Source organism: Manacus vitellinus, unplaced genomic scaffold, assembly GCF_001715985.3.
Source record: "Manacus vitellinus isolate BGI_N305 unplaced genomic scaffold, ASM171598v3 scaffold_11_pilon, whole genome shotgun sequence".
Taxonomy (NCBI): Eukaryota; Metazoa; Chordata; class Aves; order Passeriformes; family Pipridae; genus Manacus; species Manacus vitellinus.
The window spans coordinates 3,012,025-3,038,026 of record NW_021938895.1 but is presented as its reverse complement, the minus strand read 5'-3'; the positions used below and the strand labels follow the sequence as shown (position 1 = coordinate 3,038,026).

Here is a 26,002-nt window from a genome sequence, read left to right as displayed (position 1 = left end):
CGGGGCGCGGAGCGGAGCGGGCACTGGCGGAGCTCCCGGTGCAACGCCCGAGCCTCGCCGGAGAAAGGGGGCACCGGGAGGGAGGGGGAGGAGGAGAAGGGGGCGGCGATGATAGCTGGGCTCGGGGGGAGGGAGGAGAGAGAGCGGGGGGGGGGGGGGGGAAGAGAAAGAGGGAAAAAAGGCAAGGACCCCCCCGTCCTCCTCCCTCCCCTGCTCGGTCCCTTCCACCCCCGGCACACACACACACACCCGCACGCACACACACACCCCATTGATCAATATTTGGCTGTCTTGCTGCAACTTGCTGCAGTCTTTTAAAGGAGTAGTAGAGAGAGAGGGAGAGAGAAAGGGAAACTGGCAGGAAGGGGTAAGGAGCTACACATGTCACATGTGCTTTCTAAGACGGCCAGGAGCATCTGCAGGCTGGATCTGGTGGAGGATGCTGCGGCAGGTGATACACAGAGGGCTCCAGTCGTTTTTCTACAAGCTGGGCTTATTCGTGAGCAGGCATCCGGTGTTTTTCCTCACTGTGCCCGCAGTCCTGACCATCATCTTCGGCTTCAGCCTGCTCAACCGCTTCCAGCCTGACACTGACCTGGAGAGCCTGGTAGCCCCCAGCCACAGCCTGGCCAAGATCGAGAGGAGCTTAGCCAGCAGCCTTTTCTCCCTCGATCAATCCAAAAGCCAACTGTATTCGGACTTGCACACCCCGGGGAGGTATGGCAGGGTGATTCTCCTCTCCAAACCCGGAGGCAATATTTTGCATCAGGCTGATGTGATCCTGCAGATCCACCGAGCCGTGCTGGAAATGAAGGTGAACTACAAAGGCTATAATTATACTTTTTCCCATCTGTGTGTGTTGAGAAATCAGGATAAGAAATGCGTGCTGGATGATATTATTTCAGTGCTAGAGGATCTGAGGCAGGCTGCCCTCTCCAATAAGACAACAGCCAGGGTGCAAGTGAGCTATCCCAACACTAAATTGAAGGTATGCTCTTACTGCATGCTTTTGCCAATTAAAGAGGCAGCACTTCATTTCTTGTCCTAAACAGCAAAGAGGAATATAATCATATCTATCTCTCTCTATGGAAATGTGTGTGATCTGGGCTATCCTTGGGAAGCAGTTGAATCCGGTGCCTTGCTATTGTTCTGGGAGAGGAGGGAGGGTGGGGGACTGGATGCTACTGAAGCAGGAGAAGCAGGGAGCGGAGAGCCTGAGCACCGGGAGACCTTGCAGTGCCCTGAAGGTTCAATATACAGAGGAAAAGGGAGACGAGGTCGGTGGGTGGTTCAGAGCTGGGTTGCACTATCACCTTTTCCAGCCTCACTGCTGTGGTGGAATAATTTATCTTTAGTGTGCCCAGAAAAAGCTTTCCTCAAAGACGTAGAAAGCTCCTGTATCTGCCTGCTCCTTCCAGTGCTGTAGGAGCAGCAGGAGGTTTGGGCCAGAAGCGAATTCAGGTGTCCTGCCTTCTTTACCTGCATGCAAAGAAGGGGAGGTGGGATTTTTTTTTTCCTCTCAGTGTGAAAATTATTAACTCTGTCACTGAAGGATGGGCTGGAGTTTTGGGATGGATACAAACAGCTGGAGGCTTCCAGCAAAGTTGAAACAAGGTAAAAGGTGAAAGTAGTTTCAGTGGTTCCAATTAAAAGAATAAACAATGTGGCACAAATTATGTCAGGACTATTTCCCTGGCATAAAAGCTCCCATCTGCTTTCCCTCCCATCTGGAGCAACCCAGCTCACCAGGACTAACCTGCTGTGAGTAAACAGGTACAAAGTTTGCAGGTGGCTCAGGGAAGAACTTTCTGTGGATTACAGTGTATCTGCATGCTCCCTTGGGCATTACACCAGAGGCAGGATTTATTTACCAGAGTGTAACAAACTCCCTAGCACGCTATTTAGTCATGGCTCAGGTCATAGGGAGGAGGATACGGTCCTCCTTGTACACCAGAGATCTTTGGGGTTACCTGTCCCTCTTTTTTCAAAGAGTTCCTCAAGGATGAGGGAGGTAGTGCTCTTGCAAGTACCAGCACCAAGATCCTGAAGTCATAATTTGGTTCTTCCAGTTCATTTACGAGAAAAAAAAAAAAAAAAGTTAAAATCAGTTTCTGTCCCAAAATCTGAAACAGAGACATAGATTGTTTTTACTGGTCTCCTTGCTTCAGTAAAAGGGCCGGGTGGGACAACTGGGATTTGGTCCTGTGGCTGTAGATGTTACAGTAATTGCTTTGTGCAGAGTTGTGGCTGTTTGAGCTGAGTGTGTGGAAATGAAAAGGTGTCCTTGCTGCTGCTGGAAAGTACTGAATGCAAGGAGTACTCAGAAAAACAAATTATTCTGGATTAAATATCCCTGAACAAATTTTATCTTCTAGTTGACTGCAAAGACAATCCTGCTATTGCAGAATTAAAGTGCTTCTACTCCGTTTTGTTTGTCTTTAAAGTTAAGATTAAGGTAGTTCAGTGGAGAACATTGATAATCTAGACTAATATAATTGTAATGCACTTTTGTACAGAAATTGTCATCCCACTCTCTCAATCCAGATTAATTTTCTTCTGTAGAGAAACACTAACTGAGCTTGGTAAAACTTGGATGGGGTCACCTGCAATGTGTTTTTTTATGAGAATAGTGCCTACAGCTCCTCCTTTTTTAAAGATAAAGGCAAAGGACAAGATATGTGATCTAGATTAGTGACCTATTGGAATAAAAGTGCTTGGTAGATAATTCACACAGAGAGAAAGGTTTTCCCAAAGCATAGATGTCTGACTCTAAGCACTGCAAAATACCAGCCCAGTACCTTCAAACCCCCAAGTAGTTGTTGTATATCATCATCTGGATGAAGGAATAAATGCTCTTAAGTATCTCAGTTTAAAGTTGGACAGAACAGGTAGCTTTCTACCCACTTTCCAGTGAAAGAACATAAAGCCACCAAAATCTGTGACTGTGTTTCAGAGAAAAGCCAGCAATTACAACCCATTTCTGTGGAAAAGGAGAGTTCCTACTTTTACTGAGAAAAAGAAATACACTTTGCCACAATTTTTTGTGTTCAGGTACAGTAAGGACTTTTTTGTGGGACTATAGTCAGCCCTGAACCTGCGCTGGTCTTCAGCGATGGTGTGTCCACAGAGACTCCCCTCCTCTGGTCTCTTTGGCTCCAGCTGCTGGGAATAAATTACTATTTTGTGTAGATTAATTCTCTAGGTCATCCCTGTCATCTCTGTTGTCCCATCTATCAAGGGTTAGGAAGGTGTGTGCTCTCCTTCAAGCCATGAACAAAGTCTTGGGTTAATTGAGGCTCACGGGCTATTTACTGACCTCCCTCTCTTTGCACCTCTGAGCAAAAGCTGTGGAAATCCAGGCCTGTGTTGCTTGTTCTGAGGTGTCCAGTTGTGCTTAACCAGAAGTATCTCAGATGCTGCACCCACTAGGGTAGATCAGTTTCTGGGTGTTCAGCAGGGGGAAACAACCCCTGTGGCTGTATCTGCGAGGGTTTTTATTTCTTCGCTCTTGAGTTGTGACATGAAGGAGTAGTTGTGGCTAAACCTCATGGGACTGCAAATGAGAGGGCCAAATCTGCCTGCTCTTATTCAGTGTGGACCAGAGCTCATCACATTCACCAGTCCATGCCCTTGGGATTTTTCTCAGCTAAACTTTTCTGCATCATTAAGACCCACCAGATCTTCTAGGTTGCCTCATTTTCCCAAAGGTCACGTTGCTTGATTAATACTGGTAGATTTTGCTGTCTTTTTCTTTCAATAATGGCCTCAGACTGAACAAAATTCTTCTAAGAACAATATGGGGATTTACAAAACATGAAGGTGCCCCAGATGTGTTTAGTCTGCAGCCGACATGGGTCAAGTGTCAAACTGTACTGGTTTGAGAACCACAATGACAATGTTGAGCTGCTCCAACCTCACCCCTGCTCCATGTGGGAGCTGTTAAAACACTTTGTAGTTTTTCATTTCCCCCAAGCCTTGTGAGCAACTCTCACTTTGTCCTTCTTGTCTCCTGATGGAGGCCAAATTCATTCAGTTCTCTGAGGTGAGGTTGGCTGAAAGCTGACTGAGAGTGAGCTCTTGACAGGTCTCCCATGGGAACTTTGTGGGAGCCGTCTGAGCAGGTTTAAGCAAACTGTTCTAGTTTTGAAACAGCTCTTATTGGACTGCAAAATCTGATGAAACTGCTCAACTTTTGCTGAGGAAATCTGTATGTGGAGGGTGATGTTTGTTTAACCCTTACTCGCTGTATGTTGAAAGAGGTTGTAGCCCTGAATACTTCTATCTTCACTGCCCTTCTGTGAGTCAGGAAGCCTTGGTCTTTCCACTTGCCAGAGAAGGAGCAGAGACAAGGCACTCACATTCAGAGTGCAGACTGCAGCATGGTTTCCAGCTCCTGAGATGAGTTTAAAATCCACTCTGGCAACACAGGGGTCATTGTAGACTAGCTCAGGTGAACTAGGCTATAGGAAAACGCCGGCTCCCGTTGCTTTGGGGACAGTATCCAGCCTGTTCACGGTTATTGCTACGCTGCAGTCTGCAGCCCAGTCAGAGAGTGACTTGCCCAAGGTCATGCAGATAGACCGTGGTGGAGCAGGAAAACAAAGCTGGATGCATGAAGTCTTGATGAAGACTTTTGAGATACATCCTGGAGAAAGATTCCTCGTGCTTTCCTCACTCCAAGACATAGAAATGGTGCTCCTGTGCTTGGGATCTGGATTGTGCCCTAACTGCATAGATTGAGCAAATCTACACTGACCATCGGTCATCAAACTGTTAAATCTCAAGTTTTGTCTAAACTTGGCATTATTTTTGTCAGTTGAGACCTCCAGGACAGTACCTGGATGTGACATGAAGGACAGCATGGGAAAAGGTTCACTTCTAGCTGGTATATCTACTCTGTCCTCGGCATAACAGTGTGCAGTGTTCTTAGAAGTGGACACATTGTGCCCTTGGCCCCAGTGTGGGGGCCAAAGTGTGGTCTGAGACACAGTTTATTCATTGGTATAGACAGAATTATTGATTACATGGGGATTACTTCTTGTGTAGAGTCAAATATGAGGGAAGAGATTGTTTTTTGACCCTAATTTGTTAATAACCCCAGAAAATTTGCTGTCTTAGTCCGGAAAAAGAAAAGAAAAAAAGATTAAAAAAATAATAAAAATTATTTCTGAACACAGTCCTTACCCAGAGGGGAAAAAACCACAAAAATATTTTTTCTGGTATTTCACATTTACCATTTCTTTTCATGTTTATTTGCTAGTTTGTCTGAGAAAAGATAGTAACTGAGAACTTGCCTCTCTGAGATCAGAATGAATATGATAACTGCTGGTTTAAAGAAATCTTTTTCAACAGATTGGTTTCTGTAATACTGCCTTCAATTAATTAAGTATCAGTCATTTATGAACACTATGCTAAACAGCAGCCAATAAACCAGAGATCTCTATTACCACATTTGTGATAAACACATCAGCTGGATATTGAATCTGTTCTTGCATAAGCAGAAAAGTTACTTGCATTCACTGAACATCTTGAAACCTCTAAGTGTAGATTTGGTCATGGCCAGATTCTCAGTTTTTCTCACACTAACAGCTGTACTTTTAAACGAGTCTTGCTCCATTTGCATTCGTGGAGTCTTTCCCACTGCTCTAAGATTAATCTCTCCTTAGATGTCCCTGAGGCATGGGCCACCTCCATGAGACAGAGAGGATGTAAAACCAGAGCCCACCTACATCAGAATAGGCATCTGTGCACCAATAATGTCCACAAACTGATTATTCCTTCAGTAAAATCAGTCCAAATATAAGATTAACTCCAAGGAGCAGATGCTTCCTCAGAGACAATGTGGCTCTGTACTCATTTGTGATACCCCCTGCCCCAATTCAAATCTGTTGGTCAGAATCTTGTGAAGTGCTCCGTGGCTGGTAAAAGCTGCTAAGTCAAAGCAAAATAATAAAACATGCAGGGAGAAGATCAGAAGAGGAAGGTTGGAGGCTGCAGATAGTTTTCATCTCAGCCTCTCAGATCAAGACAGGATTGGGCAGGCTGAGCTCAGAGCAGCTGCTCAGTAGCATGAAAGCAAGAGGAAAATGTTTGAAGGCTGGTAGCATCTTCTGTCTCACAGGTTGGGAAACTTACTTGGGAAAAAAAGATCCTTTTGTTCTTCCAACTCTGTTTCCATACTGGCTGGTAGGACTAGGAAGGGCTCCTCACCCTTCTCACCTCGATGGGCTGGTGGAGCCAGTAAAGACTGTAAGGAAAATATTCTCCACTGACCTTCTGGGTCACCTTGGTTATCTGCTTCATGCCATCACCACCCTCCCAGCTATTCCACTTTTTAGTTTTGTCAGCACTTGCTGGGGGATGTGGCCTTTTGTTCAGTGCCAGGTCTTGATATGAATAATAATAGAGAAGCAATTGGAAGGTTGTTTAGGTAGAGAGAACAGGAAGATGCAGTCGAAAAGCCCTTCAGTTAGTAGCAATGGCTCATCCCCATGGATCTTGGATAGATGTCAACTGCTTGCCAAAGGAAGAAAGCCTAGTAGCACTTTTCCATCTTCCTACAACAGATAGTCCTCTGTGGACATAAACAAAATACTTATTTCTTTTATTAAATATTTGGTTAACACTTGGCAGTGTTAACACTGACATAGTACCCTACACCTTTACAAAATATCTTTGGAGCCCCTTACTATACTGGCTGTGTGAGCTGTTGGAGGGCTCTGAAATTCTCTCTTTAGATTTACAAGGAAAGTAAAGAACATGTGTCATATTCCCAGAGAAAGATGCTTTTGAGGAGAGGTTCGGAGAGGTTCGGAGAGGAGATCCTTAAACCAGCTTTAACTGTTTAAATACATGCTCTATGGTAGAAGTGGGAAGAACTTTGTAAGGACAAAATTAGATTAATAAATATGGCCAAAAAATTCTTAAATCATTTAACATCCTTTACGTGTATGTGTCTATGCATATTACATGCATACCTTTGTCAGTTGGTAAACAATGATGTGGGTAAGGCTGTGCTAGACATTTCATAAACAGTAATCTAATAGCAAAACCTGTATTAAACCTCTTCAAACATTAAGGGATAAGAGACCTCTTTGCACTCTGCATGGTGCTTATTACAGATGTCACAGTGAAAAAAACTGCTGACTGGTTTTCCAAGAGAATTGAGTTAGGAAAATCACGATCTCACATTTCTACTGAAAGCTTTTAATTTATGCAGGTCCCACATCCACTGCACCCTCCTAGTGCAAACAGTGAGACATGGCTGGGACTTGAGCTGTGAAACAGCTTTAAAAATGGATGAAGAAAAGTCTTCAGTGATGGAGGAAAGCAGGTGCTGTGTGTGATGGAAAGGAGAGGGGAACGCAACAGGAGTCTAAAAGGGCAAACTATAAAGTCTTTTAAACCTCTCTTTCTCACTACGTTAGTCCTTTTCTCTGTTTTCCTACCTACCAAGGTGCAAGATGCTCATGTGGAGAATAGACAGTAAAGGAAATTCTTGGAAGTGGGGCTGTGAGGCATCCTACAAAAGGAGAGAGCAGTGACAGAGCTCCTGAGCATTGCAGAGACGATCACATGCAGTGGCACGTGTCGTTGCCCTAGCCCTGGATTCACCAGGTGGGAATTAGCCTCACTTTTACACTGGTCAGGCCATTTGGGAGCAGGAGCCTTGGGTGGAGTGCTGAAGACCTTTGATGACACTAGCAAGGGTGACCTGATGGCAACAGGAAGATTTCCAGCTTTAAAGAATTACTGTAGAAGCAGCTCAAGGGCAAACTGGTAATAATTTCTTAGTGGGCAGCTCTGGTATTGAACAGAAACTTTGCTGAAGCTTTTTTCTCTTCCTTACCACCACTCACACAATTCCTGCACAATGCCAGTTCTGCACGCCCAACAGTGGCTCTGTGACACACCAGACAGTCTCACAGCTGTGAGTTGGCCAGATCAGCTTTTCTCGCTGGTTTTATATTTAACCACCACATATGCCCTCCTTCATTCCACCCTTGCCAGCAAACTGGTACCACTGCCAGGGAGCTGCTGGGTGATCCTGGGTTGACAGACCGGTACATCACTGCCTGGGTAATATTGCAGAAGGTTTTGGTCTGATAACAATCTATAACTAAGATGGAAAAGTTAGTTGGCAGCACAGGTATGTGATGCTTCCTGAATATGTATGACGGCAAATGCTTTGGTGTCTCACAGAATAATTCTTCTTTAGAAATACCGGTTGCACAAACCCTAAAGCTTAGTTGTCTGCTCTGAGGGCACCAGAAAAGGTAAAGGGCAGTTCTGCCTAGCTGCCCCACACCTTTGAATGCAAAGCAAGTCACAGAGACTCTCAGGGTAATGCAGCCCACCTACAAAGGACATGCAAGTGGGATTAAATAGGGGCTCCTAATATGGTCCAATCTACCATAATTATTTCTTTGTTCAGTTGGTAGGAGACCTGGGAGCTGCCATTGAACACCTCCACAGGGACGCCCAAACACCTGACGTGTATCCTCTCACAATATATAGGAAACATGAACACCACCCAAAGAACTGGTTCAGGGGGCACCTAAAATTTATGCCCAAGTTTGGTACTGAAACAAGACAGAAAAGTTGCCTTTGTGTAAGACAGGGTCTTGCTTTTATTACACCTTGTGTAATTGTTTCCACCAGCATTACCCAAGTGTTGTCAGTCTGGTGGGGAGGTGTTAGTATTACCACATACGTGGTGCATTTTTGCACGTGTGTCAAACAGCTTCCTAAAGGGTGCTACGATTCAGCAGTGGCCATGGAGCATTTTGCTGCTTCTCTGCTAAATCTTGTATTGCCTGTGCTAAATCATGTATTATCTGTGCTGTGAGTAGGGCTGGCCCATAAAATTTCAGATTAATCTTTTCCTATCAGAAGGCACAGTACTCTTGAAACCAAAAGCATCTGTGAAACACTGTCTACCTTGCCCCTGATTTCATTTTGGAGGATGACAAGAGAAGGGCAGTTTCCTTTAGTTTCATTTTGACAGGCCACCAACAAAATATTTCCTTTTTTTTTTTCTCTTTTTCTCTCATATTATACTTTGGGTTAGAAAATGAAGGAGATAAAAAAAACAAAATCACTTTAAAAGGAAATGTTTTCCCATGTTCAAACTTTGGGGAAGGAAAATCACGACCATAGACTCTGTCTGGCAGGAACCCTGCAAGGCTGAGGGCACAGCCCAGACCCCCTGGACATGAATATACCCCCAAGAGAATGCTATGGCTCTTGTTAATGCTGTTTTTCACTGGAGAGCATGACACTGCATTGATGGGCCAAGTGGTCCTGGCTTCCAGTTTTCCAAGCAGGTTTAGTTTGTAAAAAAATTTGCAGTTCATTGAGAAGATGTTGTTAGCAGTACTTCATTATGCAACTCCATCTCTTTGATGGGATTTGTGACTTAAATATAAATCACCTTTTTCCTAACCATTTTCCAGGATAGTTTCTTAGAGCAGATTTTGATTCATTAACCAAATACATTACAAATTCAGTGCAGAGTAGATGAAACCTGGAAATATTCATGTGAATTTTTGTCCCTAAAATTTACACTTCAATTTGTTCATGTTCTTGACTCTTACCAAAGAAGGGAGGTTTTATTCACAGATAAGCACAAAACATCCCCCAAAAGAGATTTCAACACATAGACTTTTGCATTCAGATTAAAAATCCATTTGTCCTCAAGGGTGGCTGGAAGGTATGGTAATAAATGCTCTAGTAGTGTTTCTTTGTTAACTAACCTTAATTTTCCTACCCATAACTGATTTCCCATGTGCATGTAGAAAACACTGGTCACTCAGTTGATGTACAACAGATTTATCATAGTAAATTGCACAGCAATTTGGGACACCAGCAGAGAAATGTGAACATTTCTGAAGATTTACAAATTTCTGTCCACTCTTTCCCCAGGCTTCAAGATTAGCACAGGTATTAGGTTTTAGGTATATACATTAAAAAAAATTTCTCAAACTTGATAAGCTTAAGAGGTCCACTGCTCTCATAAAGTATTTTATGTTTTGGTTTTGAGAAGTTAATTTTAGAGAAAAGAGTGCTTTGGGTTTGGTTTGATCTTGGGAGTTTTTTTGTGGCTTTTTTTTTTGTTTTCTCCTAAAAGAATAAAGGTTGTATTCTTACTTTTACCATTTTCTTACCTCAAGTATCAGATTTTGGAGGTGGGAAAAAGAGGACATCCTTGAAGGGAAATTCGTCTTATATAAATGCCAAATGCTGTAATTGCATATGGTCCATGGTCTTTTCATCACAATATTCACCTCAAAAGGCAAGTTAAAACAGGTCATTTGTCACTACTTAACAGATCTGAACTAAGCTCCTTTAGGAACGATTCTGACACTGTTCTTGTGGAAAACCCAATTACTTTTTGAAGTAGCAAAAATAACAAGGAAAAATAAGGCAGAATGAGACAGGTTTTCATTTTGTTTAAAGCAGCTAAAAAAGGTAACCAGGACAGAGAATAGCCCAGGACGAAGCTCAAAGAAACGTAGGTCCACCCTTAAACCACTTGAGTTGGGTTTTCCTAGAGCCTGTTCAATAAGGATACAGTGGATAGAAAGGATGACATTTCAGATATTGCTTGGTGAAGGAGCAGCTTGGGGTGTGGGACGGTGATTTTGGTGCAGGAGCATGTATTCAAGAATTCATGTTCTGCCGTGACTTCTCCTGTACATTGATTTTCCCATCATAAAGGAGGGCTGTGCTACTGCTGGGGAAATTTAGAGAGCTTGTTGGAGTTTTATGAGCAATCCCACACCTCTTCCATGTAACATCAAGAGGTCAAAGATGTAAAAGGTTTATAAGGTCAGTCTAACCCACTCCCTAGCCTGTGCAGGATTATGAGTAAACCATAACAGAAAAATTAATTCAGATTGGCTTGAATGGGAAATCAGTCATGTGGGTTGGAAACTGGCTGAAAGACTGTAAACGAAGAACCATGATAAATGATAATGTAACAAGTTTATGGACGGTATCTTGCAGGGTATCTGGAGAATTTGTGTTAGGTCTGGTCTCATCTAACATCTCTATTAATTATCGGGAAATGGAATTGAATTGCACAGGAGTGAAGTTCACAGACAATATTAAACAAGGAGGACATGTCAGCAGCAGCTGAGTCAGAGAATTTACACAGACAGAACCAGAGCAGTTAGAAAGCCAAACAGAAAATAATGTTATTTTCTGAAGAGTTTTATTTGTATTCTGGTGCCCAAAGGGCAATGTAGGGTCCTCCTTTGGAATAGATTCCTGTTAGCTGAGTTTTGCAAATCAAAAAGTGAAGGTGAAGCACTTAAATGATATGATCAAGGTCAAAGACAAAGTTGATGTTGAAGTTGGGATTTTGCAGCCTCCAGAGAAAGGCCACTTGTATTTACTTCTGACTCTGACACTGCTTAGCAAGGATGGACATTTCAGCACTCGATGTTCTCCTTCATCCTTCACCTTCTTGCAGATCAAGCTCTGCAGGACAAACACATCTCCCTATGTTGAGCTTGAATACTGCTTTGGAGGCTATAGATGATGTGTTAAATTACCAGGGAAGCCTTGGTTGTTGCTTTGTTTTGGTCCTTTTGTTATCTTTCTAGAAACAAATTAGTCTTTTTCTGGAAGCTTGTGCTGACTGGATTTTTGACAGATGATTTCATTTGGATGATCCCTTTAAGTTCTTTTGCCATGTTGTGAATCATATGATTGTTCCCCAGCACCTCAAATTCAAATATCCTAATACTCCTAATGTCACAAATTGGCTCAATTTTGTCCATGTTGAATTTTGTCGTTTATTAATTATATATCTTGATTGTGCCAGGGAAAGATTATCATAGCAAATGTTTTTAAAACTCAGTTGAACAGGATAGTTAGAAAATATTCAGTTGGACCATTTCTACTATTTTTTGTCCAACTTGACCATGATTGCAGACCAAGGGTCCAGGAATAGGCTGATGATATTTGTGAAATGAATTGTGGAGTCAGACCACTTTGTCTCCTTTTCTTGACAAATGTCCACAATGTCAGGACCTTTGCTGCAGTGGATGGGACCTGGTCTTGCCTTCAGAGCCAGGTTGTGACCCTACCACTGAGGGTCCATGATGTTGCAATTTGTGGGTGTTCATGCAGAGAGTCATTACAGGATCACTTATCCCAAAGATGGGATCCATTTCCTCTAATCTGAGCCTTTTTCTATTCAGCAGCTACCCTAAACTGGGCCCAATGTGCAATCAGGGGAGAGAAGAATGAACCTCCAGAAGAAATGCATTTCAGTTTTTCTAAACATCTACGTTAGGAGGGGATGAATTCACCTTTCAGAGATTTCGTGGACCAGAGACCTTTATAGAAAAGAGTTACATCAGGTGAAGCATTTCCAAAAGACCTAAGGAATAATCTGCACTTGCACTGACATGAGAAAAAACTTCCCAGAATAATTCCATGGGTAAAATCCAGGCTTATTCTCAAGTCCACTGCAACTTTGTCTCACTCCAAGTCTCTGACAGGGTTTTGAAAAACTCTTTTTGAAAATTATTATTAGACAGTTGCAAAAGAACTAAAATACATTAATCTGAATAAGGAATTAGCTCCCACTGAAGGAACTGGAATTAAATGCCATCCTCCTGCAAAATAGATTGCCAGATATTGGCAGTTTATTGCAGCAGGGAGACAGAGATTTTGCATAGTGCTCAGAAGACAAATGCTAAGATTCCATCATCTGGAAGTGCTTTACCATCTGATTACTCTTTGGCTTACTCTATCAGAATTTTTCCCTAAATATTTGTTTGAAGTCCAAAGCTGGCTAAATACCACAAGGTCCCACCATCTGCAGCATTTTTGTTTAAAAATCAAAAGTCCAGTCCTTTCTGTTCTGCCAGAACTAAAACCTTTCCAAATAGACTATACCGATATAGACTGAAAAATCACTTTGCACTGCAGGGGATTTTGGAAAACTTTTTTTTTTTTTTAACATCTATTACATTAAAATAATTGTAAAATCTGTTACATTAAAATAATTGTAAAATGTCTGTTTGGGGAGAAAAGTTTTGTTGTCCTGCAGGGAAACATCTCAAATGAGTTGAAAAGATGGTTGTTGATACTATTATTATTTCCAGTCAATATTCTGCATTTCTTCAGAATTCCTTTTACAGAGTAATTAAACACTCATCTTCCTTGATATCTTGAGTTCATTCTTAACAGCAGCACTATGTTAACATCTAGGTACACATATAACCTAACTTTAAGCATTTTATGAAGTTAATTCAACTAAGGTTTGGGACACTGGGGGCTTTAGGAGGACTAAAATCCCTAAGAAAGAATCCTTGAATGAATGAGATTCAGTCCATGTAAGATCAAAATTACCTTCCAGAGGTGCCCTGTTTTTCTCTTCTGCTGGAGCTGGCAGCCCAGTAGTCCTGGTATTTCCATTCTGAAGGTTTGGTTAGGCAGCCTCAGGACCCCAGAGCCTAAATTATGACTTGTTCTGGTCGAAAAGGCACATCCAAATCAGAAACTCTGCTTGAAGTTAATTGTGTAGTTGAAGTAAGGACAAATACTCAGCTGTGAAATACAGCCACCTTGAGGATGGAGCCATTCAGGTGTAGCATTGCCGACATTACCACCAGACTGTGGGGTCTGAGCACAGAAATTGAAGAAATGCTTTGCCAGCTGGCAGCAAAGAGGGGATGAGGGGATTAAATCTGTCTTCTTTTCTTATTTTTTCTTTCTTCCCCTCCTGTTGAGTTTGCATAAACTTGGATTATTTCTCCAATCCATTTCACCACACGCCACGTGAACTTCTGCTCCCAAGCTTGGCAGGGAGGAGATGCAGTCTCAGGATGGAGAGGGAAGGGACCTCTCCTTTGACAGCATCACCAGTTCACTCTACGAAATACAGTGACTGAAGAAAATCCAGCATCAGATGGGAAATTTTTTTTAAAACGGGTAGCTTCTCCAGCTGTGTGTTTGCACAGCACCTTGCACAGCAGGGTCCTGGGCTGTGCCAGAACCTCACTGGTGACCAGTGATTATGGTCTGAACCGAGACCTCAGCATCTGCTGTACTTTGTGTGGGTCCTCCCAGTCCTCCACAGCACAGGGGCTGCATTGAGATATTTTTCCAGACATGCAGAGCTTGATCAGTAGCAGTTGTTAACAGCCCCTGAAATCTTTGGATGAAAGTTCTGGGACAACGCAAAATTTTCTTGTTGTCTCACACCGTTGTTTATCACTTGTTTGCCATTGCAAATGTTCCCTGTGGTGTCTGAGACAACACAAGACACCCTGTCCCACAGAGTATGACTGAAAAAATACAGGTTGAAATCTGACCCTCATAGTGTCAGCAAACTTTCAGTGGGAGAGCTCTCCAGTGATGGAAGGCAATGAGAAACCCAAAGTGGAGATCATAGAATCAAAAAATCATTTAGGTTAGAAAGATCATCAAGATCATAGAGTCCAACCATTAACCCAGCACTGCCAAGTCCACCACTAAACCATGTCCCCATTTACCACATCTACATGTTTTTGAACACTTACAGATGATGCCATGAGCTTTACTTTATAAACTGAAACAAGAATTAAAAAGCCCTGTTACAGGATCGCACATGACAACACCTTCAACTCTGTGGGCTGCTAAGAGCATAAGATTTTACAGTGAAAGGTACAGGTTACAAGGTGACCTTGAGATAGATTTTTATAAATTTAAAAGCTACCTGCTGATGTTCATATGTAGAGGTGAAAAATCTCTTTGAACGTACTGAATTCAAAAGTATCTTGGGTGGGAGTCAGCAGATTCCCAGCTTCAGTTAGATTTTAGTGCATAAACACAGGCCTACTTCAGTGTCTCGTTCCCACTTCCCCTTCCCAGATTCTAGTTCAATATTTAAAAAAAAAAAAAAGGGAAAGCATCTGAAACTAGACATTTTTTTGGCTCTCTCCAGCTAACAAATGGCCAAACTCATTAAAAACCAGCGTGCGCTGGAGAGAAGGGAGGGATGCTTCACGGTAGAGAAATCGCCTCACAATGCCAAATTTGAGACTCAAAAAAAAAAGGGGAAACTGATTAATTATCTCTTAGAAGAGGGGAATTTTCAACCAGAAGTGTTGTGTCCTCAACTGTATCTCCTTTGTGCAGTGCCTTGTTATATCTTATTGAGCATTGTGAGAGTAGAAGTTCCTGATAGGACTTGTATAAGAGTACAGCAGCATCTTGCATTCAAAAGCTGAACTTAGTTAATGGTGCTTCCCTGTATATTAACCTCAAAACCACACTAGTCCCAAAATCTTGCCACATCACGCTTGGCTCTGTCTGATTCTCAGTTACTTCTTTTCTTCTTGCCTTTGATAAAACATTTTTGCAGCGTTTCAGTACTTTGGCTGCTGGTCCCCAGAGAAACCAGGATGAGCAGAGACGGAGAAAATTAAAGAGATGTTTGCCAACATAAAACATAATTTGAAAAGAAAAAAGCATCCTTTTCTGTGTCGTTATTGAAACTTCAGATTGTAAGGGCTTAAATGATCCTGTGGATCTGCTTTACTCCTCACTTTTTATTCTCTACTGTTTGTTTTTTAACATTTCCTTTAAATGGAGTAATAAAACCAGGCAAATCCAATCCCTTTTGCTTCCTGGCAGGTTTTCTTCCTATTTCTTGTGTGTACTGAACTTCAAGTAGTGTAGGGAAAACAATTAGAAAAGGCACACAGTGGGATGCTCACAAAGCAAGAGGGCCCACAAACCTGTCAATGAAAACCTGTGTCCTCCTTTTAGGATCTCCTGTTAGAGACAATCATTGGATCCAATTCATTTCCCCCAAAACTCTTCAACTTTTGCATATGAAGGACATGATGAAGTTTTTTAGACAGTTTTATATCTTTTGCTTTTGTTGATACATAAAGAAGACAAAAAAGGGGATTTTCTTGATTTTTAGTATTTTGTACTGCCTTCTTTATTATACTTTAGTAATTAGGATCTTGTTTAACCTATAAGTCCATGGACTTCAAGGAAGATTAAGGTTAAGCATTCCCACGAGACAGAAAGCATTCTGGTGGAATATTGTCCTGTCTACTCCATTTGAAGAAAGCCATAGCCCTCTTGAGATAACAAAACTCTCTTGATTTCACCAAGGTACAAGATAGCTTTAATTTATTAATCTTGCTTACTTTTTGTTGCCAGTTTCATTCAAATCACTGCATTTGGGACTAGGATTTCTTTATTAAAAATGAAGTTCCATTCTTTCTCCTTCCAAGCAGCTCATTTCACTTTTTTGTTTGTTGAAGAGCTGGAAAACCAACAGTACTCTGAGACTCCCAAAGGCATCTTCCAGGTGTGTCATGGAAGACACCATCTTGGTGCATCATGGTTTAAAACTGGACAGAGACTGAACATTGGACTAGATGGACCACTGGTCTGCACTGAAAAAAGCATTTCTTGTCTTTTTATGCTCTTCCTAATTTTCTTCATTTCCTTTGAGCATTTTTAACATGGAGTTTGAGCTGTGAATTAAGTCAGAATTAATATGGAGTATTCATTGATTAAAAGTATTCATGATATAGATTCCTAGGGATTGGCAAATATGAGAGATGGTAAATGTGTTCTTCAAACACATTCCTGCATACATCACTGCGAGTGTTTAACTGTATATATCCAAATATTGGTGTTTTGTGCAACTCCCTTGAGGCACTTCTGTCATTCCTACATTTCAGTCATTCATTCCTACATTTCTCCTTGGCACAAAGAAAATCCTTTGGGATGAACAGTAGCTGTGGACAAGACCATGGAGACAAGGACAAATTTTTTTAAATTGGACCTGGGTATTCCTCATAGCTTAGCAACTGTCAGAGGCTTGTCTTAGTTTGCAGAGGTGGAAAGCCACAGCTGCACCATGGATTTCCCTCTTAAAGTCATGTATCCTGTCCTTGCAAAAGGAGATGTTTAATCTATCACCTTTGTGGTGATTGCTTTTACCATCACCCTTCATCCCGAAGGATTTAGGAGCCAGATGAACCTTTACCTTTTGCTCTGTGTTACCAGGCAAGATCCACTGGCAGGGACAGGCTATGAAAAGCAGAGGATGATCCCAAGGTGCTGCCTCAAGGATTTGCAATCCTGGGCAGGGCAGAGCACAAGCTCAAAGGACAATGAACAATGAGGAGGGAGCAGGGACCCAGTGCCTGCTGGAAGGTGAACATGTGTCACCTACAAGGTGTGTTGAGCCACCCACCTTCATCCTGAGTGAACCATCCCACTGGTCCCCCGGCTGGGCATCCAAAGCAAGCTGTGCCCTGCATCCATCTCATGGGGCTGGGGACCAGCCACCAGTTCACCTGCCTGTGAAGGTGAAAAGCTATGTCCCTGCTGTGCCTGTGTCCTGCTCCTGGTGGAGGGGAGAGAAGAAAAATGCAGATAGGTGAGCTGTGCCATGAAATTATCTCCCAGTGCTTACACTGTCTGTAACTCCCCCATCTTCCAGCAACACCCTTCCCCACTTAGGGAGATGTGTGATCCCAGCCAGTGTGGCTATTACTCATCAGCTTCAAGGACACCACTGTGTCCTTGGGTGCTGTTTAGGACAGCTGGGGACAAAGCTGTGCTGGGCAATAAATCTAATTCTCCTTTCCCAGAAGAACTGGGATGGGATCTGAGATGGACCAAATGAGAAAGTGACCTTATGAGAGAAGGGGTCATTTGAGCAAAGAAGAGCTTGAAGACAGGACAAAGAACGATGAAGGATTGAAAAGGATGTAAAGGCAAAATACAGTCTAGGAGGGAAATGGACTGGAGCTGGTCTGGGAAGGAGAGGTCTTTCATTCTGGGGGAATGTGCAGGGGAACCAGAAGGTGGAGTCTTTTCTACTTTCCTTTTGTCCTTCCTTTTTCTTGACAGAGATGTTCAATTGAGGGTGGTGAAACAAAGGAACAGCTTGTCCAAAGAGGTGGTAGATTCCCCATCCCTGGAAACATTCATGTCCAGGTTGGATGAGGCTGAGCAACCTGTTCTAGTTAAAGATGTTCCTCCTCATTGCACGGGATTGGACCAGGTGACCTTTAAAGGTCCCTTCCAACCCCAATCACACTATGATTCTCCAAAAACCTGCTGGGGTGATACTGAAGGAACTCAGAACAGCCTGTCCACTAACACAAGCTCCTCAACACAGAAGAACTCTCTAATAGCAGTCACACTTTTCTATTGCACCCTTATGAATCCTTCCTTAATTTGATTTACTTGGAAGGAGTAAATCTGTGTTAGGAACATTGCTCTTATTCTTTATTATTACTTCTACAGTATATAAGTCTCTTGAAACACTTTTAGTTTGTTCTTTTCTCTTTTAAATTACCAGATAAAAACTAGAAATCCAAAGCTGTAATGGAAAGGAGCACAGGCCCAGAGTCATCAGAAAGAGGTGCCAGATGGTTCTGGTTGCCTTTTGGCTGTTTTGGATACTTATTCATTTGAAAATCACACAAGTGGTCAAGGATTTCCCTGGGAGGAGGATGAAGGTCTGTGTGTTTGTTACCCTGCAGGATGTGCCTGTGAAGGGGCCAACATGAGCCAGGAATGACAAGACAGTTCAGGTAGTTTTGTGTTTGCATTTGTCACTGAACATGGTCAATATCTCCTAAGTTTTTAGCATGATAAAGGCTGGGGTCAAATCTTAAGTAATCTCATACCTCTGCTTTAAATGGAGAGAGATAGGCAACTGCAGAGAACAAGTCTGACCCGTACCTCTGGATGTGCCTGACTCTTTCCAGTGACCATAAAACAAATTTGCTTGATGAGTTGGTGAGCTGAGCCTCATCATTGCTGGGTAGCTGGAAATAATGAGTTGTTATTTATTCCAGCAGAGACTAAAAGGATTATTTCCTGGAAAACTTGTCATGGCCACTTTCATATGTTTCACTTTTGCTGTGTGAACAGACTCCATGGCCTTTGCTGTGTCCCTGTTTCCAACCAACCAAGGTGCAGTTTTACATCAAATGCACTGCCTTCAGTGTTAACTTCCCCTGGATGCTTCCTCCATACTTCATCCACACAGAATAGCTGCACAGGGACAAGCACAGCAAATATCTTTGTGGGTGTGCAAGAGCACCTACACAACTCTGAGAGAAGGAAAACTGCTACATAAAAATGTATGGAAAATGTTGAATGAATGAATCAGCATTACGTGTAACTGTTGGAAAGGAATGCTTCAAGAATTCTTGGTAATTGGTGGCTGTGTAATAGGGATTGACTGGTACAAGGTCTCTGTGGATAACTGTACCAGGGACAGAGAAATCAGTTTTACAGTGAGGCTGAAGGATGCAGGAATAGCCCTATATGTTAAACCTTAAATGAAAGGGGATTTTAGTTTTTTTTTTTTACCTCGAAAACTGGCAACCGGTTGAAAAATAACTGGCTTCATGCTAACCTCTGTGGGGTTTAGCATAATAATTTCTGTGACCTACAGTAGATGAGGAATGTCCTTATCAGAGGGAGAAACAACTGCATTGATCTCATTAGGATGTTTATCACACAATGTATTTCAGCAGACATTCCTGGTTGCCCTCTGTTGAGCATTTTAAGCTTTTAAGATAAAATAGAGTGTAACCAGGATTGCATGTTTTCTCCTAACATCGCTATAATGTAGCTTGATAATGATCTATCACTCCAGTTGATGAGAGGTACCAGTTAAAGAAAAATAAAAATAGAGATAAATTTGCTGGCAAATGTCCTGCAGATGTACTTGAATAAAAGTGATCTGGCAGTAGGGAAAAAGGGCTGCTCTCCTCGCCAGAGATCTGAAATGAGTTTTAAAACTCTCTCCAGCCCTAACCTCCACTGAGTGGGGCCCTGGGAAGGCAGGAGCCCTCTCAAAAAGACCTCAAACTGTGAGAGGGTAGTCAGTGGAGGCTGATGCCATTCAAAGCAGAGATGAATTATAGGACCATTTACATTGGAAAAGACCTCTAAGATCATCACGTCCAGTCATTGACCCAGTGCTGCCGGGTCCACCACTAAACCATGTCCCTCTGTGCCAGTCCTCACAGCTGGCCCTCCCCACCATTTGCTTCAGTAACTACAGTCCTCCTTTCTTTCTGACTTAATGTGATCTTGGACAAAGAAAATATCCCAGTAGATGATAAGGCATCCTGCCCAGGGCAGTGACCACACAGAACCCGCAGGGTGGGAGTTGGGACTGCAGTAGTTGCACTGAAATTATCAAAGAAATGAAAAAGGTCCCAGGTAATTTAGTAGAGAGAGAATATTGCTCATATTGCTCTGGGGCTGCATCCTGAGAGAATCTGTGCCTACATGAGCACCAGCAAAAGATACTTAGCTCAGAAGAGCAGCTGCTTTTGTTTAACCTGGGAGGTCCTGCACTCAGCTATGGAGCAAGCCAAACATCACCATGCCACTCACACATCTTCTTAGAAAATTAGGGGCCAAACATCTCTTACAGATGAGTTTCTAGCCTGAAGTGTGGAAGGGGTTTATTCTGTATCCTTCCATTCACTGTTAGTAATTTTTACTACTGAACAGACAAGGAGTTTGGATTTTCAACCACAGGCAAGGTCAGGTCTGCATAAACAGACATGGTGAAATCCATCAAACTGGGGGAAAAGGAAGGTGAATCTGTTCATGACTGTCATCTTAGTTCTCATTCTCCTCCCTTTCAGAGTCTAAATATACCAAACAGCTTTGGGACATCTAGAGAAAGAAAGGGGAGGACACAGAAACCAATTTAATAGCATACATCGAAGCAAAGATTTTAGTTTGGCCTCTGTTTTAGATCAAGTATCACATGACCCAGCAAGTGATCTATATTTCATGCCACCTTTAAAGATGCTTGGATCTGGAGAGAATTAGCTGCCATCAGAATCTGGGAGAACAGACACTGTGAAGTTTTCATTAGACGTTCAAAAAAAATGTTAAAGAAAGAGAGAAAGACACATAGACACAGACTGGAAATCTGAAATTCAGGTTCCAACCATGCAAGTGACCTTGCTAAAGACAGTTAGCATCTTATGTTGTAGATCCTCTGGAGATACATGGGTGTAAGGTGGTATATAACCAATAACTATTATTATTATTCTATTTTTTTGAGTTTTTCTGCGTATAGGATCAGAGAGTAGCAAGAGATGTAGGTAAAAAGTGTAAGGGGTAGTCTGAAACATGAAACTACTGTTATGAAATTAAAAATAGCATCATGTAGGCATATACCAGGAAGGATGTGCTAATTATCAGCAGAAAGTGTGTTTTTTCATGAGGAACTAGGTGGAATCTGGTTCAAAACCTGCCTGGTTCTTCAGGCATCATTTACACAAGCCACTGTGACCTTGTTTTTCCCAGACCTTAGGTTTAGTCCAGTAGCTTAGCTGTTCATGTCTCCTTCTTTCACTAAGGTGGTCCTGGAGGACAACGAAGACCTTGGCATAGTGAATAACTCCCTGAAGTTTCCATGAGATACCAAGAAAGAGCTAATTCCCTGGCTTGGAGGCCTCTTGGAGTCCTGTTGGCAGCACTGGATTCCATTTTCCTACATCAGTTGCCACCTGTAAAATGAGATGAAAGACTATATTTTCCCCATATTTTTTCTGCATTCCTTGCTGAGACTGTAACCACTGCTGAAACAACCCTACTCAGCACAACAGGAACTTTTTCTCTCTTTAGAGTGTTTGGCAAAGGCAGCAGATGGGGGAATGGTTTCAAATTGAAAGAAAGTGAGTTTAGATTAAATATTAGTAATATTTCAGGGTGGTGAGGCACTGGAACAGGTTACCCAGAAGCTGTGAGTGCTCCGTCCCTGAAAGTGTTCAAGGCCAGGTTGGACACAAGTTGGTCTATTGGAAGGTGTTCCTGCCCATCATGGGGGGTTAGAACTCAATGATCTCTAAAGTCCCTTCCAATCCAAACCATTCTGTGATTCTGTGATCCTCTAAGATCTGTATTAGAGAAGGGCCCCATTTTCCCATGTGTTGTGGCACCACATTCATGCTTGTATGTTATAAAAGCAGCAAAGGCAAACCCCTTGCTTAGATAGGAAACAATCTGCCTTTGGAAGTAAAGGAACGGACAAAACGACCTCAAAGAAATCCAGCATCTGTGATTTCCTCAATTCCATCCGAAAGCTTACTCTCTGTTTTGCTGACATATGAGCTGGGTGCCCTGTTGTACATCAGTGTAAAAAATAGCTGTTATCTGCTGTTTCATGGGAGATATGGCAGAACATAATTTATTTGTGGCTGCTCTGCTGCCTCTTTTGAAATGTTGCCATTGCTCGGTGCACTTTTCGCAGGGGAAGGCAGATGGTCATCACAAAGTTTCCCATAACCTTGGTGTGTGTGCTGCACAGTGGAGCAATGAAACCTGAATTACAGTGCATGGGCTGGGTTTGGAGCTGTGCTGCTAAAGCCTCCTGCAGCGGCTGCAAACCTCTGAGTGTCAGCACTGCACATGCACGTGCTGAGGAAATATGACATTTCTCCCTAAAATTTCAAAGCCAGTGCCAAATGGGATTTTTAACTGCAAAGTTGCATCCAATGTGAGCCTGGACTGCATTGCTCAAACATCAATTACGGGCTCGGAGATGTATTTTTTGTGTGCATATTAAGTGTGAACTCTCCTTAGAAAAAGTAGAAATAATCAAAACAGGATTCTAGCATGAAATGACAGGGACGAGGATCTTTTGGAGTCCAAACAGCACCAGCTGCCCCTCTGTGCCAGCTGTCTCTGCTTGTGTGACATTTGCAATGAGGCTTCAGGTGATTTGAGAAGCTGGCATTAGACTGCAATTCACCTTTCGTGTCAGCTCGCGCCAGGATACCTTGCCAGAAGCTGTTATTTCAGTGGGAAATAACAACAGGGAATAGGGGAAAAATGAACTTCTGAAAAGCATTTTGTCCTGTTCCCTGGGCTGTGGCAGGCAAATGCCGGAAACAGTGTGAGCTCCTGCCATGAAAGCAGGCATAGGCAGAAATTTCTCAGTGAGAGGATTACCTCTTTTACATACCTGATTGAAGATAAGGTGAGTACACAAAACATTCTCAGCACTGTCTCCCTGTTTCTGATATTTATTTTCTCTATGAGCAGACATGCTGGAAGACATCTATGTTTCATAAAGTCCTGCTTCATTGATTTTTCCTTAGGATGGGAATCATTACTACGAATGGGTCTGGCAATTTCAGATAATGACCTGTGTGCAGTACAGGTGCTTCTAGAAATGGTTAATGTTGGATGTAATAGATGTTAAAATATCTCCCTCAAATTGTTCTGGCCTTTTGCAGATGACTGCTTCCATGTGTGTGCGTAGGGCAGAGCATCTCCCAAATTCAAGTGGTCAGCTCATTCCCATAGTGTGTTTAGGCAAAGAGTATTATCTGATGTGAATTCACTGCTGCAAGATGCTGTAGACATCAACTGTCTTGATAATTTTATGCTTTTATTAAATACAAGAGGAAATAAATCTGAAAACTCATAATCCAGTTTATATGGGGGAAAAAGCAAAATGTTATTTGGTGTGCAACAGACGTAATCCCTGGGTTTAGACTCTTTTGATCAAAGATATTACTTGTGCTGGGCCAATTTTATCCACTGAGTCTTCTTCCTCAGTTTGCAACTGGATTTGATCTTCTAAATCCACACAAGCTTCCCTTGTCTTGGAAGGGGCACATACAGTTATCCTAGAGAACTAGAATTACCAGTGGCTTAAGACCAAGGACTTTCCTTACAGGACCTTTCTTACTAAATCCTTCCTTCAATAAAAGAAAAAAAGGTCTGGTCTTGTAAATAGACAGAAGCTGATCTTGAATGCACCTGATGTGTCCTTTACTGACTGTCATGGAGTTTTTTGTGTCCTAGCATATACTGAAAGAAGTAAGACCAGAATAAGGTTTATATTCTCAAAATATAAAAAAAAAAAACAAACCCACACATATCTTGGTTAAATCCAAGTGTAAGGTAGATTCTTTTCTCTGTGCCACTGGTATAAATCCATGAAATCTCAAATACACAATTCAAAAAAGTCTGATTTTAATTATATTTTTCTGAAGCCAGAATAACTATTAAACTTTGCAGATCTGTCTACATTTACATCTGTATACTGAGGAAAGAGGCTTCGTCTTCTGTACATTTCCAACTTTTTAGAACCATTTCCAAAGTGTCAAGAAATCACAAATTTTCCAACAATTGATCTTCATTTCAAACTTTTCATAGTAATTGGAGATTTGTCCATCAGAGTTAAATGTGGAATGGGGCAAGGAGCTTGCATTCCACATTTCATTCCCTGAACATCTGGGAACATCTGTAACTGCAGCAGAGAAGTGCAAATGAGTCTGTAATGAGTAAGACAGAGCTGTGTGAAGGAGCAGGGATAGATCCCAAAGCCCACTGGAGTGAATGGCACAGCTCCTGCTCAGTGCAGTGGCCTTTTAGTGGAGCTCTGGTGGTGTCTCTGAGAGGAAGGCAGAGCCAAACACTATCACTGTGTCACATCGTATGCAGGATAACCACATGCTCATCTCTTTTGCTTTCTCTCCCAGGATGGAAGGAGCAGTTTTATTGGCCACCAGCTTGGAGGGGTCATGGAAGTGCCAAACAGCAAGGACCAGAGAGTCAAATCAGCCAGAGCCATCCAAATCACTTACTACCTCCAAACGTATGGCTCTGTCACCCAGGACCTCATTGGGGAGAAGTGGGAGAGCGAATTCTGTAAACTGATGCACAAGATGCAACTGGATCACCAAGATCTGCAGCTCTACTCTCTAGCATCCTTTAGCCTCTGGAAGGACTTCCACCAGACCAGTCTCTTGGCCAGGGGCAAGATTTTGGTGAGCCTGATGCTGATTCTCCTGACTGCTACCCTCTCGAGCTCCATGAAGGACTGCCTGCGTAGCAAACCTTTCCTGGGCCTCCTGGGAGTACTCACTATCTGTATTTCCAGTGTCACTGCGGCAGGGATATTTTTCATTACTGATGGAAAATATAATTCTACTCTGTTGGGAATCCCTTTCTTCGCAATGGGTAATTATTTATCTTCATAATAATGGGATTAACAGAGTTTAATGACAGGATTGTAAATTACATCCTGGGTTATAAAGTGCAGATTTTACCTTGAGTGAAATTCTAAGTCATTTTCATCTTGTTAAATTGATCTGTGCCTTGCCAAAAAAAAAAAAAAAGGGAGGGAGGGGGGAAGAAGGAAAGAAAAAAAAGAAAAAAGGAAAGAAAACAAAGAAGTAGCAACGATAAAGAGTAAATGACGTTGCTGGAAACTCATCCAATGTGAGAGAGGGGCAGTTTTATTGATCTCTGTTACAGAACGAAGGAGAAATTGTTATTGAAAACTAGTCAGCTCAGCAGACAAAATGGATATGTGTTGACCCGACTTTGAGGCCAGCTGAAAGAGTAAGTTAAATAGGAGGGTGCCAAGGAAGGGCAGATTTTAGCATCTTTCCTGAGCAGGGTTTTTCTTCGAGCTCTGTCTGAGGGGCAGAGGGGAATGGGTTGGTGTAAGAATAAGATTGATGGACTTTATCTCAGAGAGGAGATTACTTTTGTAGTGTTTGCCAGGCTGTGAACACGGGGGCCTGTCAGGATTTGCAGGGGGTAATCCCTCTCTTTGTAAAGTCCCAGATCAGCTGCAGAGATTTCCTTTTTGTTGTACCCAGACAGGGGAAGGTGCAGATGAAGAACAAAAGTAAATCCCAGCTTCTTAGGCAGCAGAGTTGATTTCATTCCTTCTGTTCTCGTTTCGGTTCCAAGCATTTTCAGTGCATCCATGTGGTTAATGAGTTTGCCAGGAAGCTGCGTTGGGAAGGCAGAAGGAAAGGTGCCCAGCACAGCTGTGGAGGCAGAGTTGCTCAGTGCTGTCACATCCAAGTTTGTCAGAGTTTTGCCAGAGTCTGAATCCCAGTGATGACTCTGTGCAAAATATCAGCAGTGGCAGCCCAGACACAAACACCTCCATGCTGGCAGAAAATCTTACCTGTGGCCAGAGCTCTGCATCTTTACAGTTAATTTCTTA

At 42.5% G+C, this 26,002-nt stretch overlaps 1 protein-coding gene across 2 annotated transcripts in view; it reads left to right on the top strand.

Moving 5' to 3' along the window:
• Window positions 1-225: 225 nt before the first annotated feature.
• The window catches only part of PTCHD4 (patched domain containing 4), an 82,757-nt gene continuing 56,980 nt past the window's right edge, over window positions 226-26,002 (top strand). Inside the window, exons 1-2 of one of the 2 annotated variants that reach the window (XM_018088963.1) lie at window positions 226-814; window positions 24,519-24,999. In XM_018088963.1, the coding sequence (XP_017944452.1) occupies window positions 389-814; window positions 24,519-24,999 (907 nt within the window). In that variant the 5' untranslated portion in view covers window positions 226-388. Of the gene's footprint in view, window positions 989-24,518; window positions 25,000-26,002 lie in introns of both variants that reach the window. The other variant, XM_008927045.2, reaches the window with a different exon arrangement.